The sequence below is a fragment of the Gopherus evgoodei genome, chromosome 3 (assembly GCF_007399415.2).
Source record: "Gopherus evgoodei ecotype Sinaloan lineage chromosome 3, rGopEvg1_v1.p, whole genome shotgun sequence".
NCBI classification, from domain to species: Eukaryota; Metazoa; Chordata; order Testudines; family Testudinidae; genus Gopherus; species Gopherus evgoodei.
In genome coordinates this window covers 200,485,149-200,502,733 of record NC_044324.1, presented here as the reverse complement: position 1 = coordinate 200,502,733, position 17,585 = coordinate 200,485,149, and the positions used below count along the sequence as shown (strand labels likewise).

Below are 17,585 nucleotides of genomic sequence, written 5' to 3'. Positions count from 1 at the left end.
ACACACACACACACACACACACACACACACACACACACACACACACACACACACAGTTCAGCATAGACAGAAATAGAGGCAGAGAGACAAAATAAGAAGGAAGAATATATTTGGAAGGAAATACAGTATCTTCATTTTTGACCACCTGTTAATTAGAAGTCTGTTCAGGAGCAATGTCTGTCTTGAAAACAAGGGTCAGGTTTATAAATCTTAATGCAATTGTTTATTAGGCAAAACTCCCATCAAAGTCAATTTCAGGCACACAGGCCCAAATGCAGCAAAGTGTTTAAGCAAGTTCTTAGCTTTAAGAACATGAGTAGCCCCACTGAAATCAACGGAAGTGGTCCTATACTTAAAGTTAAGCACATGCTCCAGGGCCTTTGCTGGATCAGGGTCATACACGTTTTAGTGAGAATGTTCAAGATTTTTCACAGTGTGGACTACAAGTGAACAGATTTGCTCCTTGTCCTCACCTCTGTTCCCATTCATGACTGTATTAAATACATGCCACAATTACAACAATTCTTAACACAGAAAGGTAATATTAGGAAAGCATTTAGTGTATTCATAAAAGCAGCAAAGAATCCTGTGGCACCTTATAGACTAACAGACGTTTTGGAGCATGAGCTTTCGTGGGTGAATACCCACTTCCTGCATGACATGCATCTGAGGAAGTGGGTATTCACCCACGAAAGCTCATGCTCCAAAACGTCTGTTAGTCTATAAGGTGCCACAGGATTCTTTGCTGCTTTTACAGATCCAGACTAACACGGCTACCCTCTGATACTTGAGTGTATTCATAGGAAACAAGAACAGTTAGCAACACATGACTTTGCATCTCTCTGTGGACCTCCAAGCAGCAAGAATTGGATCATTGGACAAGATTGGTTATTAGAAAGAAAAATAGAAGCAAGACAGTGTCAGAAGTAAAGATGAAATATGGGAGTACAAATTCAAGCACAGGGCTGTGAAGAGGAGATTTGTCTTTGGACAGTTGGATGGCCCAAACCAAGATTCCAGAGCCCAATATCCTCTGAATTTTGTGTTCCAAATTGGCCCCACATTGTCACCTGAGCCCTGTCTGTTTTGAAGGAGATGGGTGGAACGAACAAAAAGGCTGTTCCTAACAAAACAGTAACAGTAAAACTCATGGAAAATATGTCGATAACCAGAGACCAGTGTCACACCTATAGCACAGTAATTGACACCTATAGGCTAGTTTCGCAAAGGGACTTAAGTGTGGCAGCAGCGCACATGCTGAGAGGCAGAAACATAGGTGACTTTTACTGCAAAAACTTAGGTGCCTGCAGGGTCAAGCAGCAGGTGAGTGGTAGGCTGTGAATCACAGTGGTGCCTAAATCCCAAAGTCCCAGATTTAGGTGCCACTGGGATTCACAAAATCCACACTCAGCTACCCCCTAACCCTCAAACTTAGTTGGAACCAAAATTTTTGCTGTAAAAGTTCCCTAGTCACCCAGCAATTGTAAGGATTAAGAAGCAAAGTTCCCTCATAACTTTTAGCCCAGTGGTTAGGATGTGAAAGATGCCCAGTTCCTCTTTATTTTTCCAGAAAGTCATTGGAGCATGGGTACTGGATCCCAGGTGAGTGCCCTGCCCTATCCACCAGGCAACAGAGCCATTGTCACACTGTCTCCAGCCCAGGGATTTCAATTATTTAGCAAAGTGGAACAGCTTCAACAGGTGAGATTTAGGGAGACTCACATGAGACTATCCCATAGCTCAGTGGTTAGGGCCCTCACCTAAGAGGTGATAGATCCTTGTTCAAAACCCTTTTCATCAGGTGCATGGGGGTTAATATCAGAATTTGAATGGGACAACCACATGGGATCTCCAGGGCCGGCTCCAGGCCACAGCACGCCAAGTGTGTGCTTGGGGCGGCATGCCGCAGGGGGCACTCTGCGGGTTGCTAGGAGGGCGGCAGGCGGCTCTGGTGGAGCTGCCGCAGGCGTGGCCGCAGACGGTCCGCTGGTCTGCGGCTCCAGTGGACTTCCCGCAGACATGCCTGCGGCAGCTCCACCAGAGCCAAGGGACCATCGGTCCCTCCGCAGAGAAGCCTGCGGGAGGTCCACCAGAGCCGCGGGACCGGCGAGCGGCAAAGCGCCCCCGTGGCGTGCCGCCGTGCTTGGGACGGCGAAATTGCTAGAGCCAGCCCTGGGGATCTCTCATCACCATCAACAACCATCTTTGCTTACATGTGGAAAGCAACCCATATACGGGCCTTGAAGCTATTCCAGCATATTGAGTTTGGTACCAGTTAGGATTTTCACTGGCACCTTTCTGAATACAGAGTAATGTGGGCCAAACATCTCAGGAGTGGCCACAAATACCCACAAAGGCCCATTTGTCCTCAATCAAGTAATTGTATTTGGAACCTCATTTGTGTGGGCATGTCTAAACAAGGAGATATGCCCCAGCTTGCTACACAGTAACTCTACAGTGCTCCAGCAAGCCAGGCACCAAATAGCAATGTGGATGCTACTGTCGCATGCTAGAAGTTTCCCAGTGGTGTGCGCCCTGATGTACTGTTGATACAAACAGTAGTATGTCAATAAGTACTAGCAGTAGTAGGGTCCACCGGGACAGTTAGCGTGCAGCATGCTAGAGCACCGCAGATTTACAGTGCAGCAAGCTGGGCAGAAGTTCTCATGCTTTTGAATGCCAGCTCACAGTAGCTAATATGAGAGAATAACTCCAATTGCACCTAGGATTGTTACTTGTGATAAGACAGTAGCTAGAGGCTCCAATCAAAACCACGTGTTTCACTGTACTAAGCACTGTACAAATGCAAAGTAAAAGGCCTATTTAAAAGTTATGTAGACACCCAATGTGAATAAAAAGAGGAATGTGTTAGAAATGGTTCCTCTTGAGGAACTGGCATAATTTCCATCATTAGTGTGGAATACACATGCGTCCTGAGGGGAAAATGTGCCCCTTAGTGTAAGTTAGGGGAATCCTTAGGGATGGAAAGTGTGCTGAAAACATTACAAGGCCTTCATATTCTGAGATGCAGACATTTTATAAACTGAAAAACCACATGGTAGATAAATATTTTAAAAACAAAAACAAAATTTTCAGACTTGACTAGTCATTTTGGGGTCTCAACAGTTAGCGTGCTCACCTACCCTCTGAAAATCAGGTCCCTTTAAGATGTCCCAAACTGAACACCCCAAAAAAAGGTACCCCAAAAAATCAGTAGTGACTATTGAAAACTCTGACCCAGAATACAGAGAGAAAATGATCACATGACAAATATTTCACCTAAAAAAAACAAAGCTAAACAGGAGCAAAGTAATGATTCTGTAAGCCCTAGGAAACTACATTGAGAATTAAAACAAAAGAATAAATAGCTAATCAAAGGTTTGCGTTTCATCTGAATACACATGGATAACCCAAGGAGAAACAAACATTTAAAAAGTTTAAAGAATATATCTAAGCAATAATAGAGTAAAAACATTTAGCATTTCCATGCTGAGGAGATGGAAAAAAAAAAGAAAAGTATTTTTAAAAAAACGTTAAATTTAAAACGCAAAACATAAGTGCATTGGGAAGAAATGATTGTGTCAGACATAATACATGAACATTTCAGACATGAAATTACATAACTATTGGGAAGTTTTATGGATTTCTATAACAATATTTATCATTTAGAAAATACTTTTTATCCATAAATCACAAAGCTCCGTGTACAGGTGGGTAATTATCACTAGCATTTTATAGATGGTAAAATGGAGGCACCAAGATGTTAATACAACTCTACGCCGATATAACGCTTGTCAAGGTTTTTTCCCCCACTTTGAACTTTAGGGTACAAAAAGTGGGGACCTGCATGAACACTTTTAAGCTTAATTACTAGCTTAAATCTGGTACACTGCCACCAGCCAGAATTTAGTGTCTGGCACACTTTCTGTTCCCCCAAATCTTCCCTGGGGAACCTAGATCCAAACCCCTTGGGTATTAAAACAAGGAGAAATTAACCATCCTCCTCCTTTTCCCCCCAGACTTTCCCCTCCCTGGGTTGCCTTGAGAGGCTTCACACCGATCCAAACTCCTTGGATCTTAAAACAAGGAGGAATTAACCATCCCCCCTCCTTTCCCCCCACCAATCCCTGGTGAGTTCAGACTCAATCCCTTGGATTTTAAAACAAGGAAAAATCAATCAGGTTCTTAAAAAGAAAGTTTTTAAGTAAAAGTTATCTCTGTAAAATCAGGATGGAAAATGCTTTACAGGGTACTCCGATTCATATAGACTACAGGGACCCTCCCCCAGCCTTAGATTCAAAGTTACAGCAAACACAGGTAAAAATCCTTCCAGCAAAAAGACACATTTACAAGTTGAGAAAAGAAACATAAGACTAATCTGCCTTGCCTGGCTACTACTTACAATTTTGAAACATGGAAGACTGATTCAGAAAGATTTGGAGAACCTGGAATGATGTCCCATCCCTCTCAGTCCTGAGAGCGAACAACGAACCAAACAAAAAAGCACAAACAAAGACTTCCCTCCACCAAGATTTGAAAGTATCTTGTGCCCCTATTGGTCCTCTGGTCAGGTGTCAGCCAGGTTTACTGAGCTTCTTAATCTTTTACAGGTAAAAGAGACATTAACCATTAACCATCTGTTTATGACAACGCTGTCCTCGGGAGCCAAAAAAATCGTACTGTGTTGTAGGTGAAACTGCGTTATATCGAACTTGCTTTGATCTGCTGGAGCGCGCAGCCCTGCCCCCCCGGAGCGCTGCTTTACCGGGTTATATCCAAATTCGTGTTATATCCGGTTGCGTTATATCGGGGTAGAGGTGTATACCTGCCCAATGTCACACAGAGATTAGACATCTTTTAACATCCTAGTTTTGATGACAAAGCTGTGAATAAAACCCAGGTCTCCTGAGTCCCATTCTAGTGTCTTATCCATTGGACCACTTTCTCTCTTTATAGAGATATATTTATATATTATAAACATAAAATACGCTGACCAAAGTGCAATGATTATTTAGTTCGTAAAAATTCAGTAAATTATATTATTGAAAAATCAGAGTATAATTGGCTTAATTTTTATATGAAAACTTTAAAGGCACATTGTCAGCAATTTTTAAATATTAATAACCTGGATACAAATACTGTTTCGGGTTTCAGTACAGAATACAAAATTAAGCACATTAAACTTACATTGCACATTTCTCTGACTATAGCTTTTTCTGTCTCACTAAGGTCATGATCATATTCTTTACCATGCTGCCGATCTATATTTTCCTGAGCTTCCAAGACCTGGGTATGTTAAAAAAAAAGTAAATTTTATTTTACAAATGAAATTTGTTCTTCAGCTACAATAAGAACATTAAGAAATTTAACCTCTAAAAAGGCCTTTTCAGTGTAAGAATATGCACGTGTAATTGAATAATAGATTTAAGTGTAATGAAGCAGATCAGAGTATGCAGTCAGCACACAATTCCTCCAGTACACAATGAAATTGGACTAAATTTAAAAACTTGATGCAAAAATTAGGAGGTCAGAACAGATGACCAGAATGGTCTCTTTTGGCCTTAAGATATGAAAAGGGCTGCACCTTACATCAGTCTATAACCTACATGGAACTTGTACACAGTAGAACCTAAAGGATATAAACACCAGAGTTACAGACTTACCAATCAACCAGACACCCTGTCAAACTGGAAGTCATCAATCAGACAGTAGCGCATAGGAAAAAGAGAAAAAAAGCAAATACTGTACTGCCTCAGGGCATTAGACTCAAGCCTCTGGGCCTCAGCCATGGAGGGTTGGGGCTGCAGCTGCAGGGTCGGAGACAGGGGAGAGGGGCGGTCGGGCTCCAGGCAGGGGTGGGGCTCAGGGCTTTTGACCCTTGGGAGCACCATGGCTCTGTTCCTGGCTTTAGCTCCACAGGGGGTGCCAGGGCTTGGGTCTTCAGCCTTATAGCTCTGCTCCTGGTTTCAGCCCCAGGGGTGCTGGGGCTTGAGCTATGAGGGGAGTACTGGTTTCAGTCCCAGCGCTCACCCTGTAGCTAAAGCCCCGATCCTGCCACTCCTGCTGAAATCAGGAGTGGAGCTGCTGGGCTGAAGCCCCAAGCCCCAGTTCCCTGCCCCAGCTGAAGCCAGGAACAGAGCTGTGAAGCTCAAGCTCCAATCCCTGGTCCTACAGGCACCAACTCCATTGGTGCTCTGGGGCTGGAGCATCCACGGAAAAAAAATAGTTGGTGCTCAGCCCACTGGCAGGCCCCACCAATCAGCTCCTCTCCCTTTCTCCTAGCGCCCCCCACCCCCAACAGTCAGCTGTTCAGCGATGTACAGGAGGTGTTGGGGATGAGAGGGAGGAATGGAAGTAGCAAGGGGCAGAATGGGGGCGGGGAAGAGTGGGGGTAGGGAGAGGTGGGACAGGAAATGGTGCGGCAGGATTGGGGGCTTGGGGGAAAGAGTGTAGTGGGGGCAGGGCGTGGGGTAGAGCGGGGATTGAGCCCCTGGGAACACAGAAAGTCAGCACCTCTGCCTGGTGCCATTCCCCCGCTGAAACCAGGAGCAGTCTGGCGATTCAGAAGCTGGGAACGGAGCTTTGGGGCTGAAGCCCTGAGCCCCAGTGCTCCCTGCAAGGCTGAAACCAGAAGCTAAGCTGTGGGGCTAACCTGAAACCCAAGGACCAGTGCTCCCTCCAGGTCTAAAGCCCCGAGCCCTGGTGCTCCTGGGGGGGCAGAAGCCCTGAGCCCCCCCGCTGGAAGCCTTGGTGGCCCTTAAAGTCAGAAGCTCCAACACACACACCCTGCTGGGAGTCCTGACCCCCCCCCCAACCCTGCAGTGCAGCCCCAATTCCCCCATGTCTTAAGTTCATTACGTCATTTGCAGAGTTACTATAATTTCAGAGTTACAGACAACCCCCATTCCCAAGGTGTCCGTAACTCTGAGGTTCTACTGTATCTCTACATGGAAATATGGCTTTTGGGTGATAAAATAATTCTGGACATAACATAAAAGCATGTGCTTCCATATAAAATGTTCATCTTGTTATTTCATATGTAAAAACACTCAATGGATTAGATTCAAATAAAAAAAATCCATGCCATTCACTCAGACCTACTCATTTAATATCGGTTCCTAGAAGTTAACCTCTTCCCATTTAGGATTGAGGACTTAGTGCAAACGTTCTACTTGTCACAAGCAAGAGTGGTACCTATGCTTTCCATTTTATTAGCTAATTAGTCATCTTCCTGTAAATATGCACAAAAACGATGGACCCATTGACATCAATGTGCTTTGAACTATGCCCTTGGGATTTGGATTCAGGCGAGGATCCTGATTCAGGAGAGCACTTACACACACACACGCACTTAACTTTGAAGTCCATGGAATTTAAACACATGCTTAACTTAAGCATGTGCTCAAGTGCTTTACTACAGGGCTACCCGGGAGTAGGGGGGGGCAAGTGGGGCAATTTGCTCCAGGGGCCCCGTGAACCCTGGCCGAGAATCTCTTCCCTGGCTAGAGGCACCTTTTTAATTTTCACTCTCCTGGAGGCAGTCCGGGTCTCCGGTGGCACTTCGGCGGTGGGGGGCCCTTCAGTCACTCTGGGTCATAGGCAGCATTTTGGCGGTGGGTCCTTCAGTGCTGCCGAAGACACGGAGCAAGTGAAGGACCCGCCGCCGCAGACTTGGAGCGCTGCCCAGTGAGTACAAGCACCGCAGTGGGTGGCGCCTTTCTTTATGTCCGCTCCCCCGCTTTGCCCCAGGCCCCCTGAATCCTCTGGGCAGCCCTGCTTTACTAAATTGAAGCTTTGGGGGGCACCTTTCCGAGATACACCACATAGGAGCTGACTTTTTGTGTGCTCCAGAGAATTGTATTAAAAATCAACTTAATGTTTAATAGACTTCAGTTTTGAGGAAAACAAAAAAGATCTAATTTATTTTATTTTTGCTAAATATATACATGGTGATGGTGAAAGGTGCTACTCTCTTCTATGTTCTGAGTCACTGAGGTACAAACACTAAGGATACCTCGCCTTATCTAGACAGTTCTTAAAGGGTTTTTGAGGGTTAAGTAACTCCTGAATGGAAAATAAAACTTTCTGAAATTCCTTTATGTTGCAGAGCATCTGCACAAAAGGAGGGTCAGTGGCCCACTTCATCTTACACATAGGGATAAAAAACCCACAGCTGGCTCGAGTCCCAGAGCTCATGCTGCCAGGCTGAAAAATCGCTATGTAGATGTTTAGGCTCAGACTTTAGCCTAAACATCTTTAACTTTGGGACCCTGTGATGGTGGAGGGTCCCACAGCTTGGGCTCCAGCCCAAGCCTGAATGTCCACACAGAGATTTGGAGCCCCGACAGCCCAAGATCCACAAGCCTGAATCGGCTGACCCAGGCTAGCTCCTGCCATGCCACAAGTCTTTTATCCCTGTGTAGACATACCCTCAGTGATCCTAAGTCAGGAGCCTTAGGCCTGGTCTACAGTTAGGACTTGTAAACCAACTAAAGGTATGACATCAACTCAGGAGTAAAGGATTAAGTTACAGCAAATTAAGACCAATTTACTCCGGAATGACATCATCCACACAGGGGTTTAATGTGCTTACACTGACTTCAGGCATTTAGATGATTCACCTTAACTTTCCTTAGTGCAGACATTCCTGCAGAAGTTTCACTAGCGTAGTTTAAAAAAAAATCAGTACAAATTTCTAATGTAGACAAGGCCTTGCGTTGGGGCTGAGGCAACAACAAGGGACTGCGTTTAAGTACAGAGATTCCATGAGAGTTCCAAGCTTATCTATACACAAAAGCTTTCCTCACTTTATAGATACCAGCGTAGTTAAAGTGGAACAATCCCGTTACTGTAGATAGAGTGTTGTTGGTATAAAGGGGCCTTCTACTGGCATAGCTATTCCTATATAGAAATGGAATAAGCTCTACCAGGAAAAGGCACCGGTATGCTAGTATAACTGTGTTCATACTAGGGCTTGTACCACCCCTAATCAAAACAGTTATACAGGTAACTTTCCATTACAGACCAGGCCCAAGAGAGGCAGAGGTCCAAGTGAGCTTATTCTTGGAGACAGGGCAGTGGAGGGAGTTGTCTTATGTGTTGTTTGTGACCACCTCTTTTCAAGGGATCAGGACTCGTATACATTTTTCAGTCTGGCTGAAAGGAAGAAATTTTATTTAACTGGATAAAATTTAGCACACACAGGAAAATGCCTAGCATCGTTCATCTCTATTTCTGCCTGCTGATACAATTCCTATCAGGATAAAAGCAGGGGCATCACATCACAGAAAACTAAATTTTGTATACATCTAACCATTTTAATAACCCTAATGAGTACTTTACCACTGTAAACACATCCACTTACACTATCAGACACTATCAAAAGCATGTTGATAATTGTTCCAATCAAAGCAATTTGCCAGAGGCTATACAGAGATAACTACAATAATCTTATTTTGTACATCCACATGATCTCTAGGCTAAGTTGTTTTAAGCAGCTTTGTTTTCCATAATGACAGCAGGTGAAATTCACCCATCTGTGGAGGGCACACACGAGACCGTTGGTGCTGCTGAAACATGCACTTCTCAAGCACAGAGAAAACTGAATGGCTTCCCCACCCCTGGATACTACAGGGCTGGGATTTGCACTGCCCCCAAGCAGACTGGGTGTAGGGGAGCAGCCACAGGAACCTCAATTATGTGCAGGTGGCAGGAGGCTAGTCCTAAGGTACAGTAGTGGATGTGGAGAGGCTGCCCAAACCCTGACATTCTGCTGAAGGAATGGCTTTCACTGCCACAACGCCTAAACATTTAACCAGCATAAAAGCTGTTTACTCAAGCTTTATGTAGGAGAATTCAATGTCACCCATCCACATGACTTCACTGGCACTTTTGTCTGAGTGAGGAGTGCAAAACTGGGCCCCTTAACTAACTAATTTATCCTTATGTCATTTCCTGGTATGGCAGGTAAGGAGTTACAATGAGTATTATTCCCATTTTCAAATGAGTAAGCTGTGTAAGAATGATTCCCCCATACCTCACAGAAGGTTATCACTGTCAGACCTGGGAGTTCCTGGTTCTATGCTGTCATAAACAGATAGCTAAGGGTTAATGTCTCTTACACCTGGAAAGAGGTAACCTGAAGCACCTGACCAGAGGACCAATCAGGAAACCAGACTTTTTCAGGTCTGGGTGGAGGGAAGTTTGTTTCTGAGTTCTTTGTCTTCTGCCTGTACTCTCTCGGCTATGAGAAGTGATTTTTTCTGTCCCCTGCCTTTCTAATCTTCTCTTTCCCAGTTGTAAGTACAAAAGATCAGATAGTGATTTATATGTTTTTTTGTATTTACATGTCTATAGTTGCTGGAGTGCTTTGAATTGTATTCTTTTTGAATCAGGCTGTTTATTCATATTTCTTTTAAGCAATTGACCCTGTATTTGTCACCTTAATACAGAGAGACCATTTTTATGTATTTTTCTTTCTTTTTATATAAAGCTTTCTTTTTAAGACCTGTTGGAGTTTTTCTTTAGTGGGGAACTCCAGGGAATTAAGTCTGTGCTCACCAGGGAATTGGTGGGAGGAAGAAGTCAGGGGGAAATCTGTGTGTGTTAGATTTACTAGCCTGACTTTGCATTCCCTCTGGGTGAGGGGGGAAGAGAGATTGGCTCTCGGTAATTCTGTTTTCCAGGACTGGGAACGGGGAGGGTGGAGTCCCTCTGTTTAGAGTCACGGAGCTTGCTTCTGTGTCTCTCTCCAGGAACACCTGGAGGGGGGAAGGGAAAAGGTTTATTTCCCTTTGTTGTGAGACTCAAGGGATTTGGGTCTTGGGGTCCCCAGGGATGGTTTTTTGGGGGGACCAGAGTGCCCCAAAACACTCTAATTTTTTGGGTGGTGGCAGCTTTACCAGGTCCAAGCTGGTAACTAAGCTTGGAGGTTTTCATGCTAACCTCCATATTTTGGACGCTAAGGTCCAAATCTGGGACTAGGTTATGATATATGCTCAGACCATTAGGTCATGACTTTCTCTGTCAATTAGTAACACAATTGTCCAAACTGTCCCGAAAAGAGAAAAGATTTCTATTGCATAGCTGAGGCATATATAGTGGTGGGACCGTGTACTTGCACAATTGCCATGAGAAATCTCATGATATGCTAGATACCTCCTGACGGGTCATTGTAACATTTTGTTTCATTAAGTGAAGTAGTTGCTGCTAAAGTCACAAAGGGTCAGACTGTGAGCTCTTTGCTCACATAATTTCTTAGAAATCAACAGGACTATTTCTTGTGTGCTCAGCAAAGTAAGAAAGAGGTTCACAATCTGGACCAAAGTTAGCATGAGAACTGAAGAGATTATCGTGCATCGTTTTCAGCACTACATAGTAGTATAATCACACTCTCTAAAATCACATGACAAAGTTCATACCATTCATGTGCATACTGTATAATTTGGTTTCATTTTTATAAAAAATGTGTTTGTGATTCATATTATTCAACATATACTGTAGCAGAGAATACATCTAGTCACAGAACGCTTGTCCCACCCTTCATCATAATCATAGTAATAAAAGAAAATATGTATCATTTATTATGGGAACACAGTGGGACCATTGTGCTAGTCACTGTATGCTCACAACGGAGATAGTCGCTGAACCAAAGAGCTCACACTCTTAAGTACATGACTGAAATAAAAAATAATGTTGTATATGAAGATATCGCAGGGATATTGCTCTAAGTACAATGGAACATATGTCAAACAACATACGTAACATTTTGCACATACTGTATGGGAGTGTATTACCTTAATAGCATTTACCACTGCTTCAGGCTGCTGAGAAGGTGAGACATGTCCACTGAAGCTAGCTGGATGGTTTGGAGAGCAGTAACTCCCATCTGCTCCTGATGGCATCCTAAGGGGACCCTTAGTAGAAAATTAAAAACTATTTAATAATGAAAGATGTTTGTAACTAAATAAGCAGATGTAAATTTTTTTAAAAGGTGGGTTTATCATGTGAGCATGGAGGGCATATTTCATTCAAAACCTTTGCCTATCTCTATGACAAGTCTAAAACACCTCAGCTACATTGATCAAACTGCCTGAGTTTGATTCTCTAAAGATGCTTGTTACCCTTGTGAGTGGTCACCTACCAGCACAGAGATGAAACATGGTTAAGTGGTTAGAGCACAAGGAACAAGATGCTTTGGCTCTAGTCTCAGCTTTGCCACTAACTTAGAATCTGCAATGTGTTCTACCAAGGTCTGTCTGTGCAGAGCAGTTTGCTGTACTGGAGCCTCATTGAAATCTTGAGCATGTCACTGAAACACTGTGGCTCAGTTTTCCCATCTGGGAAATTAGGATACTGCTACTTACAGACAGTCTTCAGAAGGGTGTTGTGAAGCTTAAAGGTAAACAGTTTTGGCCCCAAATATAAGTATCACAGTTCAGGGCAACTGCACCTGTTTTCACCTCCATGGTCCAGCTCCTCAGTTGTTACCTCTCTTGGGAAGAGACCTGTGTCTCTCTCCCTCTTGACAAGGGTTATTCCAAGCTGCACAGTTCCCTGCCTACACTGAGTTCCCAGCAAGTCAGACTACCCAAGCAGGCCTGCTTTGCTTTCTCACTCAGAGGCTATACACAGAACAATCACCCTCAATTAAAAGTTTCCACACAGCCAATTCTGAGCAAACACATATATTTTCAAGGTGAAGGCATTACAGAGGAAACCAGGGGCGGCTCTAGACATTTCGCCAACCCAAGCACGGCAGCATGCCGCGGGGGGGCGCTCTGCCGGTCGCCGGTACCGCGGCTCCCGTGGACTCCTGCAGGTGTGCCTGTGGAGAGTACACTGGTCCCACGGACCACTGGTCCCGCGGCCCAAAGCCGCGGAACCAGCAGACCCTCCGCAGGCACGCCTGCAGAAGGTCCACCGGAGCCGCCCGTCGCCCTCCCGGTGACTGGCAGAGCGCCCCCCACGGCATGCTGCCCCAAGCACATGCTTGGTGTGCTGGGGCCTGGAGCCACCCCTGGAGGAAACGTATTACAACAATAAACAAAACCTACACACATGCTAATAAGCTTAGCAGAGATCGTCCCAATTCCAGCAAGGGCTCAGGAAGGATTCAGTCCATGAAATCCCACCAAGATTTTTTTCTGCAGTCACAAGTTCAGAACAGCTTTTGTTCAGAACAAGCACATTCAGGACTCAGAGTCACTCATTGATACAGTTTGGGTCTTTGACCTTGGGACCCTGGGAACAAGTAATCAGCAAAGGTCCCCTCCTCAGGGCAAAGCGTCAAAACATGAGCTCTTGATATTTGCCTACATCTCCCCCTAGAGATTTTCTGGGAAACTCACCTAGATTTGTTTGCCCCATAAGTTCACTTTTCTCTGGAACGTTGTTTTAAATAGTCCTTTGATCCTCATAACACTTCCCAGGGTTTACACTAGTCACATCTCCCTTACTGAAGTTACATAGAATTGCACATTAACACAAAGTTTGCATTTTGAATACAATGGACTCCAAAAGGTACTTAAACTTAATTCAGTACACTTTTTTTTCCCCAAGGATTTTGCAGGAAGTCACTGTATCTGTCACAGTAGGTTTTGAGAATGCCTAACCTCAATCAAAATGTTTACATGAGTGGGAGTGGATTTTTTAATTACAGTTAAATTGACTGGAAGAGTTTAATTTTGGAACATTCCCCTGTAGAGTTTGCAGCCCAAATACTGCTGTACTTATTCGGTGAGGGGCAGTGCGAGTGGGGAAAGATACATGACTCCTGATTTATCCTTTTCCCACTTTAAACATATGCAGTCTGCTAAAGATAAAATGACAGGTGGGTCCTCGAAAGTCACCTGCATTCTCTCACTGCTTGTGCAATGGCATCAAATGTTACCAGCCTTGGAAGCAGCTCCCATTTATGGAGATATGGCTCAGACGGCAGCCTGGCAAGTCCATTCTCTTTTCTTTTGGCCTGTGGCATTCAGAAATGCCATGAGTGGCATCAGTGGATCTTCTCCCACTCTGAGAGGAGTGTAGACTTCCAGTGAGTAGGGGAATGAGGCAGTGAAGGAAAAGGGAAGGGATAGCTCAGTTGTCTGAGCATTGGCCTGCTAAAACCAGGGTTGTGAGTTCAACACTTGAGGGGGCCATTTAGGGATCTGGGGCAAAAAGCTGTCTGGGGACTGGTCCTGCTTTGAGCAGGGGGTTGGACTAGATGAACTCCTGAGGTCCCTTGCAACCTTGATGAGAGGAATTTTAAAAATGTAACAATACAAAAACTCAAAAGAAAAAAAAACCCACCAATGATACAGAGACAAAGGGGGAGAGGGAAAGCCAAGAGAGTAGCAGCTGGCCTTGCGTGAGAAGATGCAGGATACATCTACACTGCAATAAAAAAACCTACAGCACTACGTCTCAGAACCTGGGTCAACTGACGCAGGGTATGTCTATACTTACCAGGGAGCGACGCTGTGGCAATCGATCCACTCGGGGTCAAGTTAGTGGGTCTAGTGAAGACCCACTAAATTGACCACAGATAGCTTTCCTTTCCTGTCAACTCATAGACTCATCCCACCGGAATGAGAAGCGTAAGACAAGTCAACAGGAGAATTTCTCTCCTCAACCCAGCACAGTGTAGACACTGCACTAAGTGGACCTAAGCTATGCCGATTCCAGCATGTTATTCATCTTATTGTGTAACTTTGGTCAACTTAACCCCGTAGTGTAGACTTATCCTCAGTCTCATGGGGTTTAGGCTGCAGGGTGAAAATTGCACTGTAGAAGCTTGGGCCCAGGCTGGACCCCAGCCTCTGAGACTCACACTCTGTGCAGGCTCCAGCCCAAATCTGAACAGCCACACTGCAACTGTTAGCCCCACGCTCCTGAGTCAGCTGACCTGGGCCTTTTACTGCAGTGTAGATGTGCCCTAAGGGGATACCAAAGCATAAAGAGTTTGAGGACCAGCATGATCTAGTGGATGAAGCACTGAAGCAGGGATCGACAACCTTTGGCACGCAGCTTGCCAGGGTAAGCACCCTGGTGGGCTGAGCCGGTTTGTTTACCTGATGCGTCTGCGGGTTTGGCCAATTGTGGCTCCCACTGGCCATGGTTCACCGTCCCAGACCAATGAGGGTTGTGGGAAGTGGTGCGGGCTGATGGATGTGCTGGCCGCCCCTTCCCAGAGCCCCCATTGGCCTGGGACAGCGAATCGCAGCCAGTGGGAGCTGCAATTGGCCAAACCTGCAGATGCAGCAGATAAACAAACCGGCCCAGCCCACCAGGGTGCTAACCTTGGTGAGCTGCCTGCCAAAGGTTGCCGATTCCTGCACTGAGGAAAGCTGGGTTGTATTACTGCCTCTGCCACTGATCTACTGTAAGACCTTGGTAAGTCACTCCCCACTCTTCTTCTGCTTCACCTCTCACTCTTCATCTGTCTTGACCATTTACATTTGTAAACTCTACAAGGCAGGGCCTCTCTCTCACATTGACCATGTCTACACTATAGACTTCATCCAGCATAGCTATGCCGGCCAGAGGTGTGAATCTTGACTGACATAGCTACATAGACAGAAGCCAGTAAAAGCTGCATCAACACTAAAAGCACTTTGCCAGTGTAGTATAATGGTATAGATATACTGGTAAAGCATCCCTAGTGTAGACATGGCCTATGTGCTTAGCTGGGGCCTTTAGGTACTTCTGTAATAGAAACAGTAAAATCATAATAGCCACTGATCTAAGCATTTAAACAACAAACAACAACAGTTAGTAATTCTTTTCAACAGGGACTTAGAGTTGGCATTGTGCTGCAATAACTTCACTAGTAAATATTTGCTGTTTGAGCACCTCAACTTGCAGTATTCAAAGGAGTTCCTATAACAACAATAGGGAGCAAAAGGCAAAACTGCTGTGCTGAAGAAACCTTATCTAGCAGCCTACTTCGGTGAAATGCTAAAAATACTGCCTTGCAATAGCAACCCAATAACACCACAGAGAGAAACAGCTATGTAATACACTTAGGAGGCGCGGACGATCTTTTCAACTTGACTGTTCTAATATGATCCCTTGCTGTTTTCATCCTTCAGACAGAAGTTAATTGAAAAAGAAAGAAAATCATGCAAAGCAAAGCAAAGCAAAAGAAAGCATTTAGAAGTTGCTAAAATAGAGGAAAATGTGTCTCCTTCTAACATTTTTTTTTGTTGGAAACACTGTATTACATACAAAATTCCCTAATTATTTGTTCTGTAGAAATGGGAATGCTTTTCTGTTATAATCATAATAGTTAATAGTGCCAAGGACCTCCAATGAAAATCAGTGCCTCATTGTGCTAGGTCCTTTGCAAACATAATATGAGACAGTCTCTCTCCCAAAGAGCCTTCAATCTAAATAGAAAACACAAAGGGGCTGACCGGGGGAGAATAGGCACAGGGAAGTGACATGCAACTGAATTCCCTGACAATATTGCATAAGAAACAGCCTGAGTTTGTATGTTCTGAGTGATTTTATGAAAACATTTCGGGCCTGCATCTCCATTATGTTACCCCTGATATAGATATGTACACCAGTGCAAAGTGTAAATGACTGCACAAGATGAAGGTAACAGAGAATTGTCTGATTATTACAGACAAGGGGCCTGATCCTGAGACTTTCTGGGAATTCACAGCACACTGAGATTGTGGGACTGAGCCCCATGTGTGAAAAATCCTAGAAATAAAAGCATAGCTACAGAAATGAGAATGCTCCTATATAGACATCATAAACTGTATGCTGAACACATGTAAATGAGTGTTTAGATCAGCATTTGAAACCAGTTTAGGTTCTCAAGCATCTCATCCTGTACCATTCATCTTTTCAAAGGATGCTAGGATTTTTCTTTTTTATGAGAAAGTGATTAAAACAATTGTAACTGATGGCATATGAACCTAGTAATTGGGCTGATAACACTGACATACAAATGTATTTATCACAATATATAGTGAATCTTACTGTTCTCTGAAGTGATATACTAGTATCAATTTGGGAAGGGAGTTTGGATTTATTTTTCTGTTATATAAAGAAAAAAGGAATAGATCTGCTAGTCACTGGACAAGCCTAAAGCTACCCTTTTGGAAAGGAAATAAGTGTTCAATGGGGAGGGAAGAAAGGAGTAATAAGATAGATTGGAGCAATTCTGTTTTAGGAAAAATTCTCTCAGGTCCATTTGTTTTCTTATGAGTCAATATTTTCAGTTTCGTTACTGACCCCATGGCCAGTGAAAATGCTGGCCAATTTCAAACTGTGTAAAATAAATAAATATTGATATTAAAAGCAAGGAAAATACAAGATGCTGCACATGCATCTAAAACCTCCCATATGCCAGAAAATATGAGTCCTGTGAGTTGTGCTGCTGTCAAGAGTCCATGCCTTCCTGCAGGCGCTATGATTTCTTCCAGGAAGTCACTTCTGTGTACGCACAGAATGCTTACCCCCACCACTGTCCCCAACTGAACATGAGAAATAGTTGTGAACATTTATGGTTCAAAGCAACCACTGTTCTCAAGGCAAATCCAATGCACACATTCATAAGAGGTGTTTGGAAAATGAACCTCTCT

At 44.2% G+C, this 17,585-nt stretch overlaps 1 protein-coding gene across 4 annotated transcripts in view; it reads right to left on the bottom strand.

Moving 5' to 3' along the window:
- CCDC85A (coiled-coil domain containing 85A) overlaps positions 1-17,585 on the bottom strand; it is a 175,204-nt gene that overhangs the window by 2,135 nt on the left and 155,484 nt on the right. Inside the window, exons 4-5 of one of the 4 annotated variants that reach the window (XM_030557820.1) lie at positions 11,796-11,915; positions 5,188-5,286 (exon numbers count right to left, since the gene is read on the bottom strand). The exons of 2 other annotated variants lie outside the window; for them this stretch is intronic. In XM_030557820.1, coding sequence (XP_030413680.1) covers positions 5,188-5,286; positions 11,796-11,915 — 219 coding nt within the window. The remainder of the gene's footprint in view (positions 1-5,187; positions 5,287-11,795; positions 11,916-17,585) is intronic. One more of the 4 variants, XM_030557821.1, reaches the window with a different exon arrangement.